Source organism: Sorex araneus, chromosome 1 (genome assembly GCF_027595985.1).
Source record: "Sorex araneus isolate mSorAra2 chromosome 1, mSorAra2.pri, whole genome shotgun sequence".
In the NCBI taxonomy this organism is placed as follows: Eukaryota; Metazoa; Chordata; class Mammalia; order Eulipotyphla; family Soricidae; genus Sorex; species Sorex araneus.
The window spans coordinates 109209593-109229510 of record NC_073302.1 but is presented as its reverse complement, the minus strand read 5'-3'; the positions used below and the strand labels follow the sequence as shown (position 1 = coordinate 109229510).

The window sequence follows — 19918 nt, the reverse complement described above, 5'->3', positions numbered from 1 at the left end:
CAGCATTTGTGCCGCTTGGTTAATGTTTGGTGTTATGAGAACAATGTCATTGGCGAAACTGAGGTGGTATAATTGCTGACTATCCATCTTTGTCCCATTCCTTCCCATTCCAGTCATCGCATGATGTTCTCAAGGGCGGCACTGAAGAGTTTCGTTGAAATGGTATCACCCTGCCACACCCCTCTCTTTACATCAATGATCACTTCCTTGTAGAATGGTGAGATCCTGGTGGTGAATCCACAATACAGCTCGAGGAGGATTTTGATATACTGAGTTTGAACACCCTGTTTGGCCAGGACTTCGATGACCGCCTGTCTCAAGAGAATCAAAGGCCTTCTTTAACTCGATGAACATTAGACAGAGCGGCATCTTGAACTCTCGAGAAACTTCAATGAGTTTGGTCACTGTGTGGATATGGTCTATCGTGCTGAATCCCCTTCGGAACCTGGCTTGCTCGCATGGTTGTCCTTTGTCTAGTGTTCTGCCTATTCTACTCAGATAATAGGAGTGAACAACTTGTAGACGACAGACAGCAGGCAGATTGGGCAATAGTTGCCGATGTCGTGGATGTCTCCCTTCTTGTACAACAGAACGGTCCTACTGGTTTTCCACTGAGATGGAACCTTGCATTCAGAGAGGTAGCGTGTGAAGAGTTGGGCCAGTGTATTGATGAGTACCGGTGACAGATTCTTCAGGTGTTTGGGTCTGACCTTGTCCGGACCTGGTGTTGTACACGTCTTTACCAACAAAATGGCGTGTCAGATTTCAGAAGGGAGAATGTCGGGAACAACATATCCATCCTTTGAAATTTGATATGTGGGCAGGTGGACATGGCTGTCAAAGAGATTGGAGTAGAAGGCTGCAGCAACGCGGAGCTAACGGGGCTGATTTGAGGACCGTAGCGGCGCCACCATGAGCCTCCTCAACAAGCCCAAGAGCGAGATGACCCCCGAGGAGTTGCAGAAGCGGGAGGAGGAGGAGTTCAACACGGGCCCGCTCTCCGTGCTCACGCAGTCGGTCAAGAACAACACACAGGTGCTCATCAACTGCCGCAACAACAAGAAGCTCCTGGGCCGCGTGAAGGCCTTCGACCGACACTGCAACATGGTGCTGGAGAACATGAAGGAGATGTGGACCGAGGTCCCCAAGAGCGGCAAGGGGAAGAAGAAGTCCAAGCCCGTCAACAAGGACCGCTACATCTCCAAGATGTTCCTGCGTGGCGACTCGGTCATTGTGGTCCTGCGGAACCCCCTCATCGCCGGCAAGTAGACGGCACCTCCCCATCCCTGAAGACCTGCCCTTGTGGATGGAGTAGTAAAGTCCTTTTTATAAAAAACAAAACAAAACAAAACAAAAAAAATGAATAATCCTGTCCATTGCCTTTCTGGAAGATGTAATAGATCCATCGGGACGTCGGAGGGCAGTCATCTTGGTCTTGTAGTTGGCGAAGGACAGGCGAGCTTTGCGAATACTTTTCCCAGCTTGTGCTGCACTGGCCAACACTGCTGCTCTTCTCTCTTTGAGGTCTTCCTTTATCGCATCTCTGCACAGCTTTGTGAGCTCGGACGTTAGCTTGTGGTTGCCTGAGGCTTGCGCCAAACCACGTTGACGAATGAGCTCGAGAGTTTCTGAAATCAGGTGTCTGTTTGTGGCTTTCTCATTCTTGGCATTCTTCAAACAGACATGGAGGTGCTGAACCAGTCGATCGTATTCTTCGTCGATGTTGTCAAGGATGGCATCTTCCCACATTGCTGCAAAAGTGCCAAAGAGCTCTCAGTTAGTGGTCATTCTGGGAGTTGCCTTCTTAGACTTAAATTTTGCAGACTTTTCTCCCCGCTCTGTGAAGTAGAATTTTGCACGAAGGAAATGGTGGTCCGATCCCATTTGGAATTTTGGGACAACAGCCACATCGGTCAGGCAAAATCTTCGATTGAATATGATGTGGTCAGTTTCATTGTGGAACTGTCCACTGGGAGACTCCCATGTCCAGCGTTTAGATTCGGCCTTCTGGAACTGTGAGTTACCATGGATGGTCTTGGTCGACATGATGAATTCAGACGTCTCTCACCCTGATCGTTCCACTCTAGGCTATGTGTCCCACCCAATGTGGAGTTCTTCAGGCAACCTTCTCGGACCTATCTTGGCATTAAAATCACCAACAATGATCTTGTAGAAGGTGTGGTCTTCTTTTAAGAACTTCTCCAGTTCCATGTAGAACCTCTCAATTTCTTCTTTATCGTAGTAGGAAGTTGGTGCGTAGACGATGAAGATAGAAACTGCAGGCAGTGAGCCACATCTATTCAAGCATAACCATCCAATTCGAGTTGTTAGGCATTCGAATGAATCTATGCTCATGGCCGAGTTCGTATTGACAAGGACACCAAAACCACCAATGCCTCTGTTGTCACATGTTCCGAGGAACAATTCTTCTCCAGTGTTAAAAATGTTGAAAATCCACTACCCAGCAACCACCATGCTCCAGGCTGCTCTCCAGACACACCATAAAACACTTAATACCCATTATTCCCACACCATATGTGATAGGTTTCAAATTTGGTGTGAACCATGGTAATACCTCTAAGGGTGATTGGAGGCCACCCTAAAAGCCTCTGTCCCTCTCAGTTGTGTGATAACATAAAGAATTTTGAATTGAGGGGAGGGCTGCCTCTTAAAAAATGTAATAAAATATTTAAATATAAATTGAATTGATTTATTTTCAGAGCATATAGAGAGAGATATAGATAGACATGTGTTTGGGTGTACATATGTAGATATAAAGATATCAGAAAAAAATACATGAACCTATACGTATATACTGTGTAATTCTCTATTTGTACAAATTAATATTGTAAAAACTAGAAGGAAAAAAGAGATGGAAAGTGACCAAGTGTTGACTTAGTAGTTCAGAATAATTTGCCTGTAAGAGCATTCTAAGAGCACGGTAAGGATATGGGATGTTCCAAAAAAATAAGCATGTATTTTGTGTTATTTATTAATAAGAAGTCTGGGACTACAAAGAGACACTTATTGACTAAGATGTTTGTGGAAATTTAAGGGAGTTATAATTAAAGTATTCAGTAGGAATATTTCAATGAAGGTAAACAGAATAAGAAAATTTTCTGGAGAAATGAAAACAGAAGTCAACTGCGGTCTATAAGCTGTTTCTCTAAATTTCTAGTTATTAAAAGATAACTAAAGAGAAACTTTATCTCTCATGAGTTTAGAAATCATGGGTATGTAAATAAGCCTTTTGAAATAAAAAATTATTTGCATTAACAATAATAGGTCATTCACTAGATTTGTCATCATTTAGTAAGCTCCTCTAATCAGCTTAACTCTTTTATTGAAAATTTATTTATTTTTGTTTAGTTTTTGTTTGGGGGACCCAGATGCAGTGCTCAGGCATAATTTCTGGTTCTTTGCCCAGAGCTCACATCTCTCAGTGCTTGCAGGACCATATATGATGCGGAGGTTGAAGCCAGGGAATCACACCAGAACAGGAGAATGTAAGGCAACTGCACTGTCTCACCAACTGCACTGTATCTCCAGCCCTGATGAACTTCACTATAATAGCTTAATTGGCTCTTATAAGTAAAGAAACATATAATGCCATAACATAGAAATACACCACAATGAATATGTGTTAATTTTAGGTGCTTCTTTATATTAGGTAATAATTTTAAGTTGGAGGGTGTCTATTTGTTCAATGAAGTTGAGCATTATCATATTTTAATGATAAAGTAATTGAAAATATTTGTATATTAGCTTTGCTGATATGAATATAATAACACAAAGTGAGAATACAACAGCCTTATACTGACATCTACTGAACATCCAAATTCTACTTTTAGCAATAAATATAAAAAGTAAAGTGTTTTATATAAAAAAATTTTTAAAACTTTTCTCAAGTAGTGTTAAAAATCAAGAAGTTAGGGACCATATATTAAATAAACTATAACTAACTCATCATAAATCTTGACTGAGTTTATATTACAAAACATAAACTAGTGACAAAGTATGCTGTCAAATTTTGTTATTTATTATATCAAATTTTGCAGTAATTTTAACTTAAGTGATATAAACTTAAAATTAACAAAGGATTTCTTAGGGATAGAGATGTTAAAATTAAAAATGTACATGTAGCTGATTCAAGAAAATCTGAAAAAAGTGTACCTAAACACAGTTAAATCTATGAGCATATACAAGAGTAGAAAAATCTGATGAAAAACAAGAAACAGTAGAAGCAAAAACACATAAACAAATGAAAAAATTATTAAAAATTCTTAAGAAATAAAAATGTGCACTATATATATTAATTTAGCAATATACAGTATGTAAATATAAATTTAGCATATAAATAGTAAATACTCATAAAAATAACAATGGCTGGTGGCAGTTAAATACACAAGATGGGTTTTGTGTTACATGAATAATTTTTCTAATATATACATTCACTGAGTCAATTAAGTAACAGAAGAGGTAGGAATATTACAGCTTTGCTGGCAAGAAAATTATAGACATGGGTTTAAGGATTGGCCTCGTATCGCAAAGGCAAGAAACAGTCATGAAATTTAGATTTCAGAGATCAACCTCAATGCCTTTACACTACACAATTCTTTTGTAGACAAGATTTTCATTACTTGAGGCTGAAAATAGTAACATTTGGCATGTGTCACGATATAGCTATTTGGATTTAGCAGTTAAGTCAGTATGTAATGAACTAGACCAGTGGTCAAAGTGTTTTCATTGGAAAGTATACTTCAAATATTTTTAAAAAGTAATTCTTTGTTTCATTAATTTGTATTACTATAACGTGATCCGAAATATGAAAGGCTATTCTGAGATATTCCATTGGCACATGTTAATTTTGAGCATGTGTTTATAGAAGCAATTATGTCAGGATCCATAAAATTTTGCTTCTAATATTTTAATTATTCCTATCAACAAAGCACAGATGGTTTCTAAAATTGTATCAGAAGATCACACGCATAATCATGAAGAAGAATATATTTTTAAAATGCGTGTGAAGATGAATAGAAAAATGCATGATCTTTACAGAAGGGTACTCACCAACAGAGCTTCAGTATACATGCCTGTTCCAGTGCTCATGAGTGCTCTGGGCGCCAAGTAACTGACAAAGGTGACAATGCTGATGTCATCTGAGATGAGGTAAAAACAAGAGAAGCTGTAGTTGGAGAATTCATCTGCAACTCAAGGACTGTCACGTCCACTGTGCCATAAGGAAGTGACTCAGATATAAGTAGATCCGCAGATTCAGAGGTTGGTAGGTAAAAGGGGACTCGGCAATCGAGTTACTTAAATTTTGAACATTCAGGAAAAGGACTCACCCTTGGCCAGTTCTGAATAGAGAAAGGAGAATCCTCGGAATTCTTCTGTTTGAGAGATGGTCCCTGTGTGCATGGAGGCATGAAACTAGATGTACCTGTTGGACCAAATAAACGGATTTGGGTAATGTAGTTTTTAATTAAGCAGTGTTTTTTTGGTGAAATTTGGAAAACTCATAGACAAAAGACAGAGACCGAAGTCAGTAAACAGATCCCAGCCGTCAACCCAGCCACGCAGGCCATGTTTGTGTCTTGCATTCATCCATCTGTTCCTCTCCAATCTAAGGCTATAGAATCACAGCACCATTCAGTATTTATCTTGAATGTTGGTAGTTTAGTAGACACCTAGCACGAGTATGATGCTTGGTGGATGAGACTTGGTGTTTGAGACTTCTCCTACCCATAAATCAGTATGAGACTTGATTTATGTTATTGTTTACAGTCAGGATCAAACAAGTAGGATGATCCGATTATCAATCTATTGATTCAACATATTTTTTTTCTCTTTGTAAGAATTGGTAAACAAGTTCCCAAACAAAATAATTTCCCGAACATATCAAATTGGTTTTTGAGGTTTAGGTTTCCTCTTGGCCTGGATTTTCTTACCACGTACTCATATGTTTTCAAGATTAAATTGGATACAAAAAAAATGCTTATGATGATAGCCATGTCATAAACTGATGACTGCTATAATGGATGCTTGAGCTTCCACTCTCAGAAAAAGAAAATTGTATAAACTGGATAAAGAAGAGATAACAAATTTTCTCTGCTATGTTAGCAAAGACTGTCTTCTGCGATGCAAGATGCTTCTAATGATTCTTTTGTTATTAAAATCTTGCTTAACAAAAGCAGTATAAAGTTATTTCTTGCTATATATTCTAAACATTGAACTTAGCTTATACAAATAATGTGAAAATACTGGTTTTTCCTGCTTGATTATAAAATGCCTCAACTTAGAATTCTAGCTATGCACCATGAGAATTTAACAGGTCTAAATTTACAGCAAAGAGAGAATGTAGCTTTCTCTTTAGAACATATTTAATGGAAAGAGAACAACAGGGGCCAAAGAGTTAGAGCAGTGGGTAAGGAGTTTGCCTTGCATTGACCAATCCAAGTTCAAACCCCCTCATCTCTTATGTTCCCCAAGCACTGCCAGGAGGGACCCCTGAGTACAATGCCAGGAGTCAGCCTTGAGCACCCTCTGGGCATGCCTCTTGTCCCCTCCCCACATACCAAAAAGGGTGGGTGGAACCACAGGGAAGAGCAAATGGCCAAAGTCAAAATCAAAAGAACTTCAGTTGGTTTATAGAACTGAACTTACCTCGGGGGGAAAAAATAAATGGGAAGAGACTGGGAGACATTGGTCATAAGAAGTAGACATTTGGTGGAGAGTATGATGCAGAAACATTTTTCTATAAAGCTCTATCATTAATAATATTTAAAATAAAGGTTAATTAATTAAAATGGGAAGACATATTATTTTAAAATTAAAGATACATGAATAAATAAAATATGACTAAATAAGTGAAGTTATGAATAAATATCTACCTCCAATGAATGCATAAATGGAGCAAAGAGGTTTTTCCATTACCAACAAGAAACGATGCCGTGGAGAAGTCTCAAAAGAATATGAGTATATTTTCTGTATGTACTTAACTTTCTAATGTTGGATTTAAGTTAGGAATACTTAAGTAATTGTTTCTGTTATATTACTACAATACTAGATTTTCTAACAAATCTTATTAAATTTTGCCAGAAAGCACAAAAAGAATAATATGACTTCTTATAAGTGAGGTACTTTAATATAATTTATGTAGTTGTACAAAGAGGAATAGAAAATTCAAAGAAAATCAAAGTAAAAAAAAACAAAGAAAAAATCAAATAGCTAATGTAATTGAGCATCTTACAAATGAGGAATTTGGAATCTAGGCACAATCACTAAGCAGGTATGAATTAAACCCAAATTTATTTAATTGATGTGACCTACTTTTATATAAAGTGACTTTATTTGTCTAAGGACACATACTCGTAGTTCTAGTAATCTCCAGATGAACAAAGAACACTGATGCCTTTTTCAACCCCTAATTTCTACTTTATTCATCCAAAAATCAAAAAAATCTTCCTGTTGTTGTATGTGAAGTTATATTTAATACCCAATGAGGAAGAAATTGTTCAAACATGTACACATTACCTTCTCAAGATGAATAAGTTCTCAAATACAGATTAGATAATCTTACAGAGATAAACCTGGACAAAATGTCCCCAATCCACAGAATCTGGAACATGAAGTAAAAAAGGAATAAATAAATAAGCTAACTATTTAACAGTGGCATGCAGCAAGCAACTCCAAAGGGTGAAGAGGGTCGGAAATGGCACAAAGGCCAGTTACTCGACACAATCTGAGCAGAGTCTAATTTCCTGCCTCAGTGAGAAATGGTTGGGAGATTTTTATGAAGGAAGAGACTCGAGCCATAGTTTACCATAGCCAAGTAGTTTAAGTATTATTTTCTATATGAATAAATTAGAAATTTCAACCCCCTTCTAGAAAGTACTGAGGGAAGAAAAATACACAACAGGGTCTAGATGGGTAGTGCATTATTTGCCCTGCTTACAGCTCACCTGGGTTCAATCCTCTGCACCACACACCTTCCCCTAGAGGGATGGATCCCTAAGCATAGCCTGAAGAAAAGATAGGGAAGGAAAAGGAGGTGGGGATGGAAAGGACAGGTGAGGGGATGAAGGGAGAAGAGGGGGGAGAAGAGAGGAGATAGGAGAGAAAAGGAGGGGTGTGGAGAAGATGGAAAGAAAAGAGAGGAGAGGGGAGGGGAGAAGAGGGGAGAAGGGAGTCGAGAGGAGGGGAAGGGAGGGGAGGAGAAGAGAGAGGAAAAGGGAAGGGAAGGGAAGAGAGAGGAAAAGGGAGGGGAAAGGAGGGGAGGGGAAAAGAGGGGAAAAGGGAGGGGAAGGGAGGGGAAAAGGGAGGGGAAGGGAAGGGAGGGGAAGAGAGGGGAAAAGGGAGGGGAAGGGAGGGGAGGGGAAGAGAGGGGAAAAGGGAGGGGAGGGGAGGGGAAGAGAAGAGAAAGGGAAAAGGAAGGGAGGGGAGGGTAGGGGAAGAGAGGGGAAAAGGGAGGGGAGGGGAAGAGAAGAGAGAGGGAAAAGGAAGGGAGGGGAGGGGAGGGGAAAAGGGAAAGAAGAGGAGAGGTTAAGGGAAAAGGTAGGGGAAGGGAGGAGAGGGGAAGAGAGGGGAAGGGGAGGGGAGGGGAGGGGAGGGAAGGGGAGGCTTAATTTCTTAACCCAAGACAAACTGCCTGCTCATGGCAAATCTCTCAGAGACAACAGAATAAAAATCCACTGATTGATCAAGCTACTGCCAGCAAGAATGTTTTGCTGAATCCCTTTGCCCAGGGGAGTGGAGCGTTGCTCCTTCATTTCTGACAGCCTCGAACCCTGGCTGCTGGAGGCGGTCAGCAATGCACACCTGCTCACTTGCCAATTTACACTGGGCGAAATGGAAATGTGAGCTTCAGAGTAGCTCAGCGTGGCGTCCAGTGGAAATCATCTACACTCTTCTCAGCCCCGCCTGGCAGAGGAGACCCCTGGTGGGGAGAGCTGCCCGGCCCTTGCAGGGGGTCCTCGGGGATGTGGTTCCCTGCAAGCCCCCCCCCCCCACACACACACACAAGCCATCGGGGCTTGTCAGGGCAGCTCCTGGTTCCTATAGGAGGGATTCAGATGAGGCCAGCGCTGCATCCGCTGGGTGATGCCCTGCTTCTGGCTCTTCCTGCCTGTCTGGTTTCCATGGCAATGCGGGGCTCTATAAAAAAGCAGGGCCTTGCACCTCCCTCGCGCTGTGTGTTATTTTTGGAGGCGACAGGAGGGCTGATTGTATCCCCAAATGTCAGCATGAGCAGGTCCTGCCAGGGCAGACGCAGGCGAGTGGATGACACAAGAGCCAATTGTCTTCTAGAAAGAATCTCACGTGCATCCTGCTAGACGCTGGCTGGCTGGGAGAAATGCAGGGTTTATCGAAGTAAACATTTGGTAGAATTTAACAGTCTTTTATAGTTTTATTAAAGTGTAGCTCCTATTCACTGAAGGCTTAAATCATTTTCTTTTCAAGCTTTAGATCTAGAAACAGCTTCACCAGACTCTATCTATTTGTTGCAATTTTTTTTCCAACATTTATCTAGACTTGGGCAGGGGAAGGCATATAATTTGGTAATTTTTTTTCAGTCTTTTATAGTTTTATTAAAGTGTAACTATCTTTCACTGAAGGTTTAAAGAAAATTATTCTCAAACTTTACATCTAGAAACTGCTCCACCAGGCTATATAATTTGTTGTGAATTTTTTTCCAAATTGGGTAGCAATCTGTCTCCTCCCACACACAGCCACTGGCGAAATAAAGTGAAATAATAATTTAAGGAATAATGATATTATAAAAAAAAGAAAAATTGGAAGTATCAAGGGATGGTATTATGTAGCAGAAAAAAGCAATTTTTCAATTATATGCTGATTTCTTGATGAGTTATTTATTATAGCATTTCTCAGTCTGCATTTTCTGATTTTACAGTCTTATATTACAAGTGATTTTGTGTATAACATTAAAACAATTTATTAAGTATCACACAAGTTTATGGACTCTTAGAATATGCCTGGACAGAATATGTTAAAAAATAAAGCAATTTTCTTAATGTAGTCAAAGTTTTCCTCATTTCATTTATTTTCATCATATCGATTCAATAAACAGTCACATAGAGAGTATGAAAAACATATAAAATACTACAGATTGAACAAATAAATAATATTGTAAATTTTTCTCTGATATAATTTTGCACATAATAGCATATGTCCCAGGAGAAAAATGAGGAAAAGGGTTGAGAAAATAAAAGTGTATAATTTGGCTTCAAAATGTATTTTAGGGAGCTGGAGCGATAATACAGCGGGTAGGGCGTTTGCCTTGCATGCGACCAACCCCGGTTCGATTCCCAACATCCCATATGGTCCCCCGAGCACTGCCAGGGGTGATTCCTGAGTGCGGAGCCAGGAGTAACCCCTGAGCATTGCTGGGTGTGACCCCACCAAAAAAAAGCAAAATGTATTTTAGAAAGCAGTTTCAAAACTTTCTTTGCATTTCACAAAAAAATAAATAAATAACAGGACCTAATAAAAAAGGATAAGAACAGAATACATTTATTCTACAGTAGAGGCAAAAGAAAAAAACTCAGTTTAAATTATAACTATGACTCGAAGAAATAAAGTTGTGATAGTTAACTCATTTGTCTTTATTATTTTAGTAAGATAATAAGAATTCCTAGAGAACACAGAAACTACTATCATAGCTATGTCTAATCAATGTGACATGGTTGAAAACTCTGGAAAACCTTTGTTTCTCTTTATTTATTTGGATGTATTTAGCATACAACATTGTATAAGTCACAATAAACATGTTAATCAACTAGAGAGAGACAATATATCTCGTGTAGGAATGCTCTTTTAAAAATTGTCTTAAATACTTTTATCTGCTATAAAGAAAATGCATGCTTTTTATACCACATATCAGTCAATATAACTGTATTTCTTTCAAAGTATGAAATTTCTTCTCAGGCATTTAGAAACAGATACACATTCTATTATCCACAAGTCATAATTGTTCATCACTAACCATGGCTCTTGCAATTCAACATTTTAGGTGCTATTTGAGATTAAGAGTGGGTAATGCATTATAAAAGCCATATAAATGTATATAATAAACACTTTAAGGGATTATGACCCAGTGTCACAGTTTTTAAGTTTTCCAGCTACATTTCATTATAGGTTAGTCACAGAAAAAATATCCCAGTAAGTTTTGGTCAAGTAACTAAAGCTACATAATTGCTTTTGGAGATGTTCTATATATCCATTATTACTTTGTATAGAATATTTATTTATTCATTACATGCCTGAGTTATCCCTTTAGATCTAAAACTTTCTGCTCAGAACCCTTGGCCCACTGAAATTTTCCCTTGTTTGCTGCTGAATATAAGTGTCTAAAATGACTTGCCACAAATTAAATACACAGACCTCTTTGGCATTCATCTAGTTATCTAAAAGGATATAAATTGAGTTTAGTAAGTCTAATGCTGATTGTATCTGTTTCTTTTGATCACCCTTTTTTAATTATCCAGGACATTCAGATACTTTGTCTACCAATCTTATGGGCGACTTAAGAGTGGCACACTTGCTTTCACATCTTGCTTGCTTCTTTTCTAATCTGTTCAAATCGAATATTACTCATGCTGGCTTAGTGACCACGGTACTGGTTTCGAGGAATAGGTGTTGTTCTGTGTGAGGTGCTCTAAAAAGCAAAGATAATTCAAGTTTGAAAACAGAGTCAAAAGTGAATACAAAGATATTCCATCAATCAATTGAGGATTGAACAAACCTCAGTTGTATCTTGGAGTTGTATCCTGGAGTCAGGCCAAAGAATACATCAGAGTCGATTTCATGAGTTCTTAAAGGGGATGGCTTGTGTACCAACAGCTATTTGCAGACTGTAATAGCTTGGCAAACAAGATCAGGAAGTTAAGGACCCATCAGATGCTGAGCAATTATAAAAAATGATATTCTCAGCATGTCTCATGTCTCAACAGTTGAAATACCCAACATTGCTTAATAATTATTTACCTATGCAATAGAAGAGGGGCGCGGGTGAGAGCCCTCCCTGCCCCAAGGGACCCAGCCCCAGCAGCTGATCTCCACTACCCAACTGTCTCCACGCTCCAGGCCACTTTCCAGACACTCGAGTTGAGCCTCACGAATGATTGAAGTCCCACGGAACCCAGGTAATGCAGAACTTTGTGATTTTGGACTCTGGGCTCAACAGGACCAAGGAGCAGAGATCCTCTGCCTGCTTCCCCAATCTCTGGCGACCCAGGGGTCACACCCATAAACCACCTCCTGCTGGCACCAGATAATCTCCTCAGCGGCCACCCTCCAAAACTCACAGTTGCTTCTCCAGGAACAGAGCATAAAATGAGGCCCCCATGACCATGCCATAGGACTCCGCGTCAGGCTGTCTTCACTTGAGGCACCCCAGAGGGGGCCGGTTGGAGCCCTCCCTGCTCCAAGGGACCCAGTCTTGACAGCCGACCTCCACAATACAACTGTGCCACACTCCAGGCTGCTTTTCACACACTCAGGCCGAACCTCACGCATGAGTGAACATATTCATCATCAGCAGCAATACATCATCATAAAGGGAAATATATAAATATGCCTCTCGGAGAGCCCGACAAGCTACAAAGATTATCCGGTCTGCAAGAAAGAGTCTGGCAAGCTCCCGTGGCATATTTGATATGCCAAATACAGTAAAAATAACAGGTCTCATTCCCATGACCCTGAAAGAGCCTCCAATCATTGGGAAAGATGAGTAAAAAAGAGGCTGCTAAACTCTCAGGGCTGGGACAAATGGAGATGTTACTGGTGCCTGCTCGAGTAAATTGATGAACAAGGGGATGACAGTGATACAGTGACACAGTGATACAGTGATAACAGGACTTAAATTGTTTTAAGATGGAAAATATAGGATTTATTTTTAATGTGGAAAAAAACAGGCTTTTTAGGATAATGCAATATTCTACTACTATAAAATAGAATATATGCATTATATATTTTTAGAACATGTAGAATTTATAGGACCAAGAATATACCTTGGGAGCTGTGTATTTGAGATGATTACTATGTGTCAGGATAGGCTCAGTGATTGTAATGCAGGCACTATTCTGGTGTAGAAGGTTGAAAATGAAGGAGACTTTGCACTTTCTAGGCAATGGATTTTATGCAAAATGACCGTAGTATCCTCTTAATTTTGCTGTGACCATACAACTTCTCAAAAGTAATAACCAGTATTGTTGTGCAATATTTCCCAAAACACAAATCTTTTTCTCTGTATAGGCGTAAGACTCCATAGCAGGAACCAAGTTTGATTTGTTGATTTGAGGATCACTTTCATACCTCCACAGAGCCTTGCTTAGAAAAGGGTCCTCAGTCATTGTGATATTTCATTAAGAGGCTACAGTCAAGTCCAACTGCCGGGACTGTAACAAACATACTGTGTAATTCCTGGTATCAATCTGATTCCAAAATTCAGAGCCTCAGGCTGGAACGGTAGCACAGTGGGTAGGGCATTTGCCTTGCACGCAGTCAACCCGGCTTCTATTCCCAGCATCCCATATGGTACCCTGAGCACCACCAGGGGCAATTCCTGAATGTAGAGCCAGGAGTGACCTCTGTGCGTTGCCGGGTGTGACCCAAAAAGAAAAAAAAATTCAGATCCTCTTACTACAGAGGAAAGTGAGATATCTCTTACCAGGTGTGTATGTGTTCTCACAGAAATTCTATTGCAAATTTTAAAGTACAGTCTATAGGTAACTCTATTCCACTATTGAAAGAGCAAAGGTTTAATTAGAATAAGTCTGTCCTACAGGCAGGCAGGAAGATAGAGAAAAGCTCAGACTCCCACATGGCAATACATACTTGGTTACTGTCACTGTCATCTCCGTTGCTCATCGATTTGTTCGAGCAGGCACCAGTAACGTCTCTCATTGAGAGACATATTGTTACTGTTTCTGGCATATCCAATATGCCACGGCTAGCTTGCCAGGCTCTGCCGCGTGGGCTAGATACTCTCGGTAGCTTGCCAGGCTCTCCGAGAGGGGCAGAGGAATCGAACTCCCGTCGGCGGCATGAAAGGCAAATGCCTAAGTGCTGTGCTATTGCTCCAGCATACTTAGTGATCTTTGAAATTCCTTTCCTGGCCTTTGGTTCCTGCTGGAGCTTCTTTGGATGATCCAGGGTCCATTTGCAAAACCATATGGGGTCCCCAAGGTGTCTGGCCTTTTCTGGTTCTCTTGCTGGCACCAGGTGAAAGTCTTAACTACCTTAGTTGCTATTTCATTCAAAGTTGGCTTTTTGAAACTCTAGGGCTATTGATATTATTTCCCAAGAAATCCATTGTCATTGTCTTGGGTTGCAGGGGGGACTTGAGGGGTTCTCTATGTATCTGCCAGCCTACATCAAAACGGTCAAGGCTCACAGTGCTAGATTTTTTTGGGGGGGAGGTGAGAGATATTTATCCAGGTTTCCAGATTGGGAAAGGGTATCATCTGTTCATACCCGTTCCCCACATCCCTGCACTGGGGTGCATTGTTGAGAGGGTACCTTGCCTGTGTCCTGAATGTAGTAGAAATGGGACAAAGCTTGATCTTTTCACCCGAGGTTTGGCAAACTCCCCCACAGGTACAGCGTTGGCAGGGGGTGGGGGTGGGGGCCAGGCCTCCTGGGGGGTGGACCTGCCTCAGTTATTTTCCCCTTCCCCAGCACTTTGGACCCAATCCCCACTAGCTAATTCTGATAAGGACAGCCTGGCCAATAGTGCGCCGCCGCCTCTCTCCTCCCCACTTCCCTGTTTACGTAAGTCACCACCAGCATCACTCTCCTTACACTCGACGGGGGAGGCAGACCTGAAGAGGATGGATGCGTTCTCCACACAGCCAGGCAGAGCGGAAGATATAAAAATAAACATGAGGAGCTGGAGCAATAGCACAGTGACTAGGGCATTTGCCTTGCACGGGGCCGACCTGGGTTCTATTTCCAGCATCCCATATGGTCTCCTGAGCACCGCCAGGGGTAATTCCAGAGGCAGAGCTAGGAGTAACCCCTGTACATCGCCGGATGTGACCCAAAAAGAAAAAAAACACACACACATGAGAGCACTCAGATCATCTAGGGGTCAAGTTTATATGGCTGATCCAGGGTCCGTCTCCAAAACCATATGGTCTCCTAAGCGCCCACCCTTGGGTGGTCTTCTAGGTGTGCAGCCCCCCACCCAAGCAACAGCAGAGTTGAGTCCTCAGACCCCTTGATTGAGAATCAGGGGGAAGGCTTCGAGGCCTCCTGAGCACCTATTAGGAGACAATAATAATATTAATAATAAGCTCCCCACGGCATATTCAGGTGCCAAATACAGTAACAATGATGGGTCTCATTCCCCTGACCCTGAAGATTCTTTAATGTGGCACCATTGGGAAGAAGGAGTAAAGAGAAGATGCTAAAATCTCAGGGCTAGGATAAATGGAGACATTACTGGGCCCACTCGAGCAAATCAATGATCAACAGGATGACAGGTAATATAGTGAATAATAATAATTAATAATTAAACTAATAAAATGAAGGTGAATGTGAGAACCTGAAAATGCATTTATATTTCCTTTTAATAATATAATGAATACATTTTATAATAGGAGGCATGCTAGTTATGATAATGGGTCATGCACTGCAATATGGATAAAATCATCTATTTTTAATCTGCTGAGAGAAAAAAAACAAGCTTAATTCCTTACAGCCAATTTTTTAACACTAATTCATATTAGCAAAAAGATTGTGAATGAAAATAGAGCAAAATAAATATGTCAGGAGCAGCAGAACCTCTACACTTCAGCAAAGACTCTAAAAGAAGACTGCCTGAGGTCAAAGACAATTCAAATACTCAGGAGATCTGTGATTCAAGAAAAAACTAATTAAACTCTGTCAGAGATAACAAGAACAAAAATAAACAAATGGAACTATATCAGAAGTTCTTTTGCATAGCAAAATCATCCCCAAAATAAAAGGACCCCTTTCCTCCCCCCCATTGAAAGGAAAAAAAAGGATTTGCACACATTAGCTAATGGGCTACATCCAGTAGCTATAAAATACTCAGAATGTGCTACACAACAACAAAACTCATCAAAAGACAGGGAGAAGAGAAGATTTGACACTTTTCCAAAGAAGATACAAGGATATTCAGTAGGCATGTAAAATAGTGTTCATCGTTGTCACTTATTGTCAGGGAAATTCAGATCAAAATAGCAAGAAGAGGTCAGTGCTCACAGTGCAAATGACATCTATTATTTTAAAAAAAAGGAAACTAACAAAAGAGAACCCGCATATACTATTGGTGGGAACATCATCTGGTGAGAATCTGGTGAGATTTCTCAAATTGAGTCAAGAACAGAAGTGTCATATGATACAGCAATTTCAATTCTTGGTAATCTAACTCAAAACAGAAAAACATTCATTAGGAAAGATAAATGTACATCCCCATTCATTACAACACTTAGAATAATTGTCAAGACATGGAAACAACATAAATATCCAGTGATCAATGAGTGAATCAAAAATGTGAAATCCCACACTTAGGTATTAATATTTAGATATTCCATTCCACGGTGGAATATTCTGCATGTGTAAGAAAAAATAAATCCTTCAGTTTTCTGCCATGTGGACTTAACTGGGGGCCATCGTATTTAGCAAAATAAGTCAGAGTGAGGACAAATACCAGATGGTCAGACTCATCTTTCTGTATTCCTCTGACATATAGAAAGACAACAAAAGATTAGACAGTAACAAACAATGATAACATCCTGGCCTTGGATTACAAACTGTGTTAGCAGTGGGTGAAGGGAAGACTGAACAAGAGGAGGTAACATATTGGCAATGGTGGTGGATCACAGGCACCGTGGTAGGGCATTCAGTAACTTGTACATCGCTACTTTAAACTTAAACATTATTGTAAACACATTACCTAAACTATAATTATTTTTAAAAAATCCATTTTGTTCTTTGAGCTTAGCTTTCCTTTTTTGATCTGATTGCTTCAGGATTTACTCTTGGTTCTGTGCTCAGGGGGGCATCCTGGGGGTGCTCAGAAGACCATATGTTAGGGATTAAACAAGCGTTTGCTGCATGCACGATAAGACCCTGTACCACTATACATCTTTCCAAGCTCAGTAACTAATTTTTAATTAAAAAAATGAAAAGTGTTCTCAGTTATAAAACTAAATGTATTACTCTCTCTGCAACTCATTTTCTTAATGAAGGCAGAAGTCTTAACATTTTATTACAAAATTGTCTATATAATCATTTTCAAATACGTATCATGCATTATGTTATATAATTGTTACCTATGATTTTGATTAACTTAAAACTATTTCAGTGTACAATAAAGATAGTGCAAATACACAGTAATTCATGGAATATTTGAGCAAACCTTGCACAAAATCTATCAAATATATCCCAATTGGGATCCTGATTCTGTGAAATGATAAAATATTAATCGGCACTTGGCTTCTAAACTAAGAGCCTATAAAAACATGAAAAAAATGAACAAGCATCAATAACATATCCCTTCTCTATATTTAGTATTTAGGGCTACCATGGAGCCCAACCCCATGAAGCACCATTTGCATTGTATCCCAAGCAAGCTGAGTGTCGGATGTACTATTAACACACTCCCAGAATAAGGGGCAACGCCTAGAGCCACACAACATAAGCCCAGGTTTATGCTAGTTATACACTTTATGCTACAAATTCACTCCTGAGGAAACATCCTCCCGTGCTTAGTAAATTGCTCCATTTAATATTACTAAACAGTGCCTTTGCTTCGATATCACTTCGAGTAATTCTCTACTCTGCTAAAGACATAGGTTGTAATGGTGCACCAAAAGTTAATAGCCTGTAAAATACAAGGGTTTATAATAGCTCTTTCAGACTCTGAGTGCACGGTCCATCCTGATTAGGTCTCCTGGACTTACCGAAGTATCTCTGAGCCACAGAGGCCGATAAATCTAGTTGATAAGAGTTCTCCTTTAGAAGTAATGGAGACTTACCTCATGAGAAAAGAGGAGAAACAAACTCAGGGGGCAAGGGGTAACCCCAGGACCCAAGATAATCATGGCAGGCCTTGGGTTTAGAAAGACTGCAGGACCTCACTCAGGGGCGAGGAATCTAGTCTTGGATTTATCTCCCCCCTGGCCCATCCTGTTACCCTTGACGTGTGCCTCTAGCTTCCCTTGGACTCTCATGTTCCCCAGCCAAGATTGTGTTTAATGAGCTAATCACATGGCTTCTAAGTAGAAAGGAGCCCTAATAAATCATGCTTTGTGCTAAATGCCGGGGAAGGGGGACGACGAGATCATTTTATCAAAATGTAAAATAGTGTGTGAAACTGTGTGAAGAATAGTTAAGAAAACAAATGAGCAATACAGCCACAAATAAACGAAGATTTAAGGCAGCAGAGAACAGTATAATAAGAAATGACTCCTTAAATATTTGTAACTCAATCTAACAAAATTTTACCTTCAGTTGATTTCAAGTCTCCTTTAGTCCAGGCAATCCACCCTGATGCTAAAATGCCGCCTTAACACAAAGGTCCAAAGAATAGAGAAGCCAACATTTTAAAGCTCTAACGGCTGGAATACTTTGGGCAAATGGGAACTTGACTCCAACCTCACCTCCTAAGCTGGAAGTACTTTTTTTTTTCTTTTCCTTTTTCTTTTTGAGTCACACCCGGCGATGCACAGGGGTTACTCCTGGCTCTGCACTCAGGAATTACTCCTGGCGGTGCTCAGGGGACCCTATGGGATGCTGGGAATCGAACCTGGGTCGGCTGCGTGCAAGGCAAACTCCCTACCCGCTGTGCTATTGCTCCAGCACCCCACCTCCTAAGCTGGAACAGAACATTTTACACCAGAATCGTGGCAAGTCACCCGTGTATTACTCAGTGGCCAGAGCTAATCAGATGGTTTCCCCCAAACATTAGATTCATTTTTAACTTTTTTTATCACCCTAACTTTATTCATGAATGCTTCTTTCAACTTGAATGGTAACAAACATTGAAACATAAGCTAATGTATTTTGTGCATGTCATTGTCACTGTCACTATCGATGGCATGCTGTTGCTCATCCATTTGCTCAACCAGGCACCAGTAATGCCTCCATTGAGAGACTTGTTGTTACTGTTTTTGGCATATCAAATACGCCAGGGGTAGTTTGCCATGTTTTGCCCTCCAGGCAGGATACTCTCGGTAGCTTGCTGGGCACTCTGAAAGGGGCAGAGGACTGGAACCTGGGTCAGCTGCGTGCAAGGCAAAAGCCCACCCGCTATGCTATCTCTCTAGCCCATATGCATATGTATACATATGCATATACAATATAATTGCATATACAATGCAATTCACTTCAAGAAAGCAAAACATACCCCTAGCTTTTTTTCAGAACTTATTTTTTTCAAAACAATGAGTTCCAACACTGATCATGCCACCAGTGCTAACTTCCGTCCACCAGTGTTCCCAGGTCCCCTACCCTGCTACTCCTACTCTCCACCCCCTACCCCACTACCTCCCCCACACACACACACAAAAGCTCCAGCCAACCATCTTGACAGACACATTCTAAGTTTGGTTATTAAAGTTTGGGCCTCTTGTGTTCATTGTTTCTAGATTAAAGCTTGCAGTTTTCTGCATCATAGATGAGACTAGAAGATATTATGTTAAATAAAAGAAGTGCAAGAAGAAGAATAAATGCAGGGTAATGCCATTTAATTTAGTATTTTTAGTAACTGGGTGTGAAGGTGCAGTGGTTTAAAGCAGGAGTGCCTAGATAACTATTGTACCTAGATTATATGGAGTAGAAGGGGGAAAATAGAGTGAAGAGGGTGAGAAGAAGTAACAGGCTAGGGAGTCAAGGAGATTCAGGTATAGCACTGTAGCATTGTTGT

At 40.3% G+C, this 19918-nt stretch overlaps 1 protein-coding gene across 1 annotated transcript; it reads left to right on the top strand.

Annotated features, from left to right (window-relative positions):
- The first annotated feature begins 863 nt into the window (after positions 1–863).
- On the top strand, positions 864–1351 carry LOC129406758 (small nuclear ribonucleoprotein Sm D2-like). The gene has a single exon (XM_055145158.1). The coding sequence runs from the start codon at positions 913–915 to the stop codon at positions 1267–1269; it is 357 nt and encodes a 118-aa protein (XP_055001133.1). The 5' UTR covers positions 864–912; the 3' UTR covers positions 1270–1351.
- The last annotated feature ends 18567 nt before the right edge of the window (positions 1352–19918 follow it).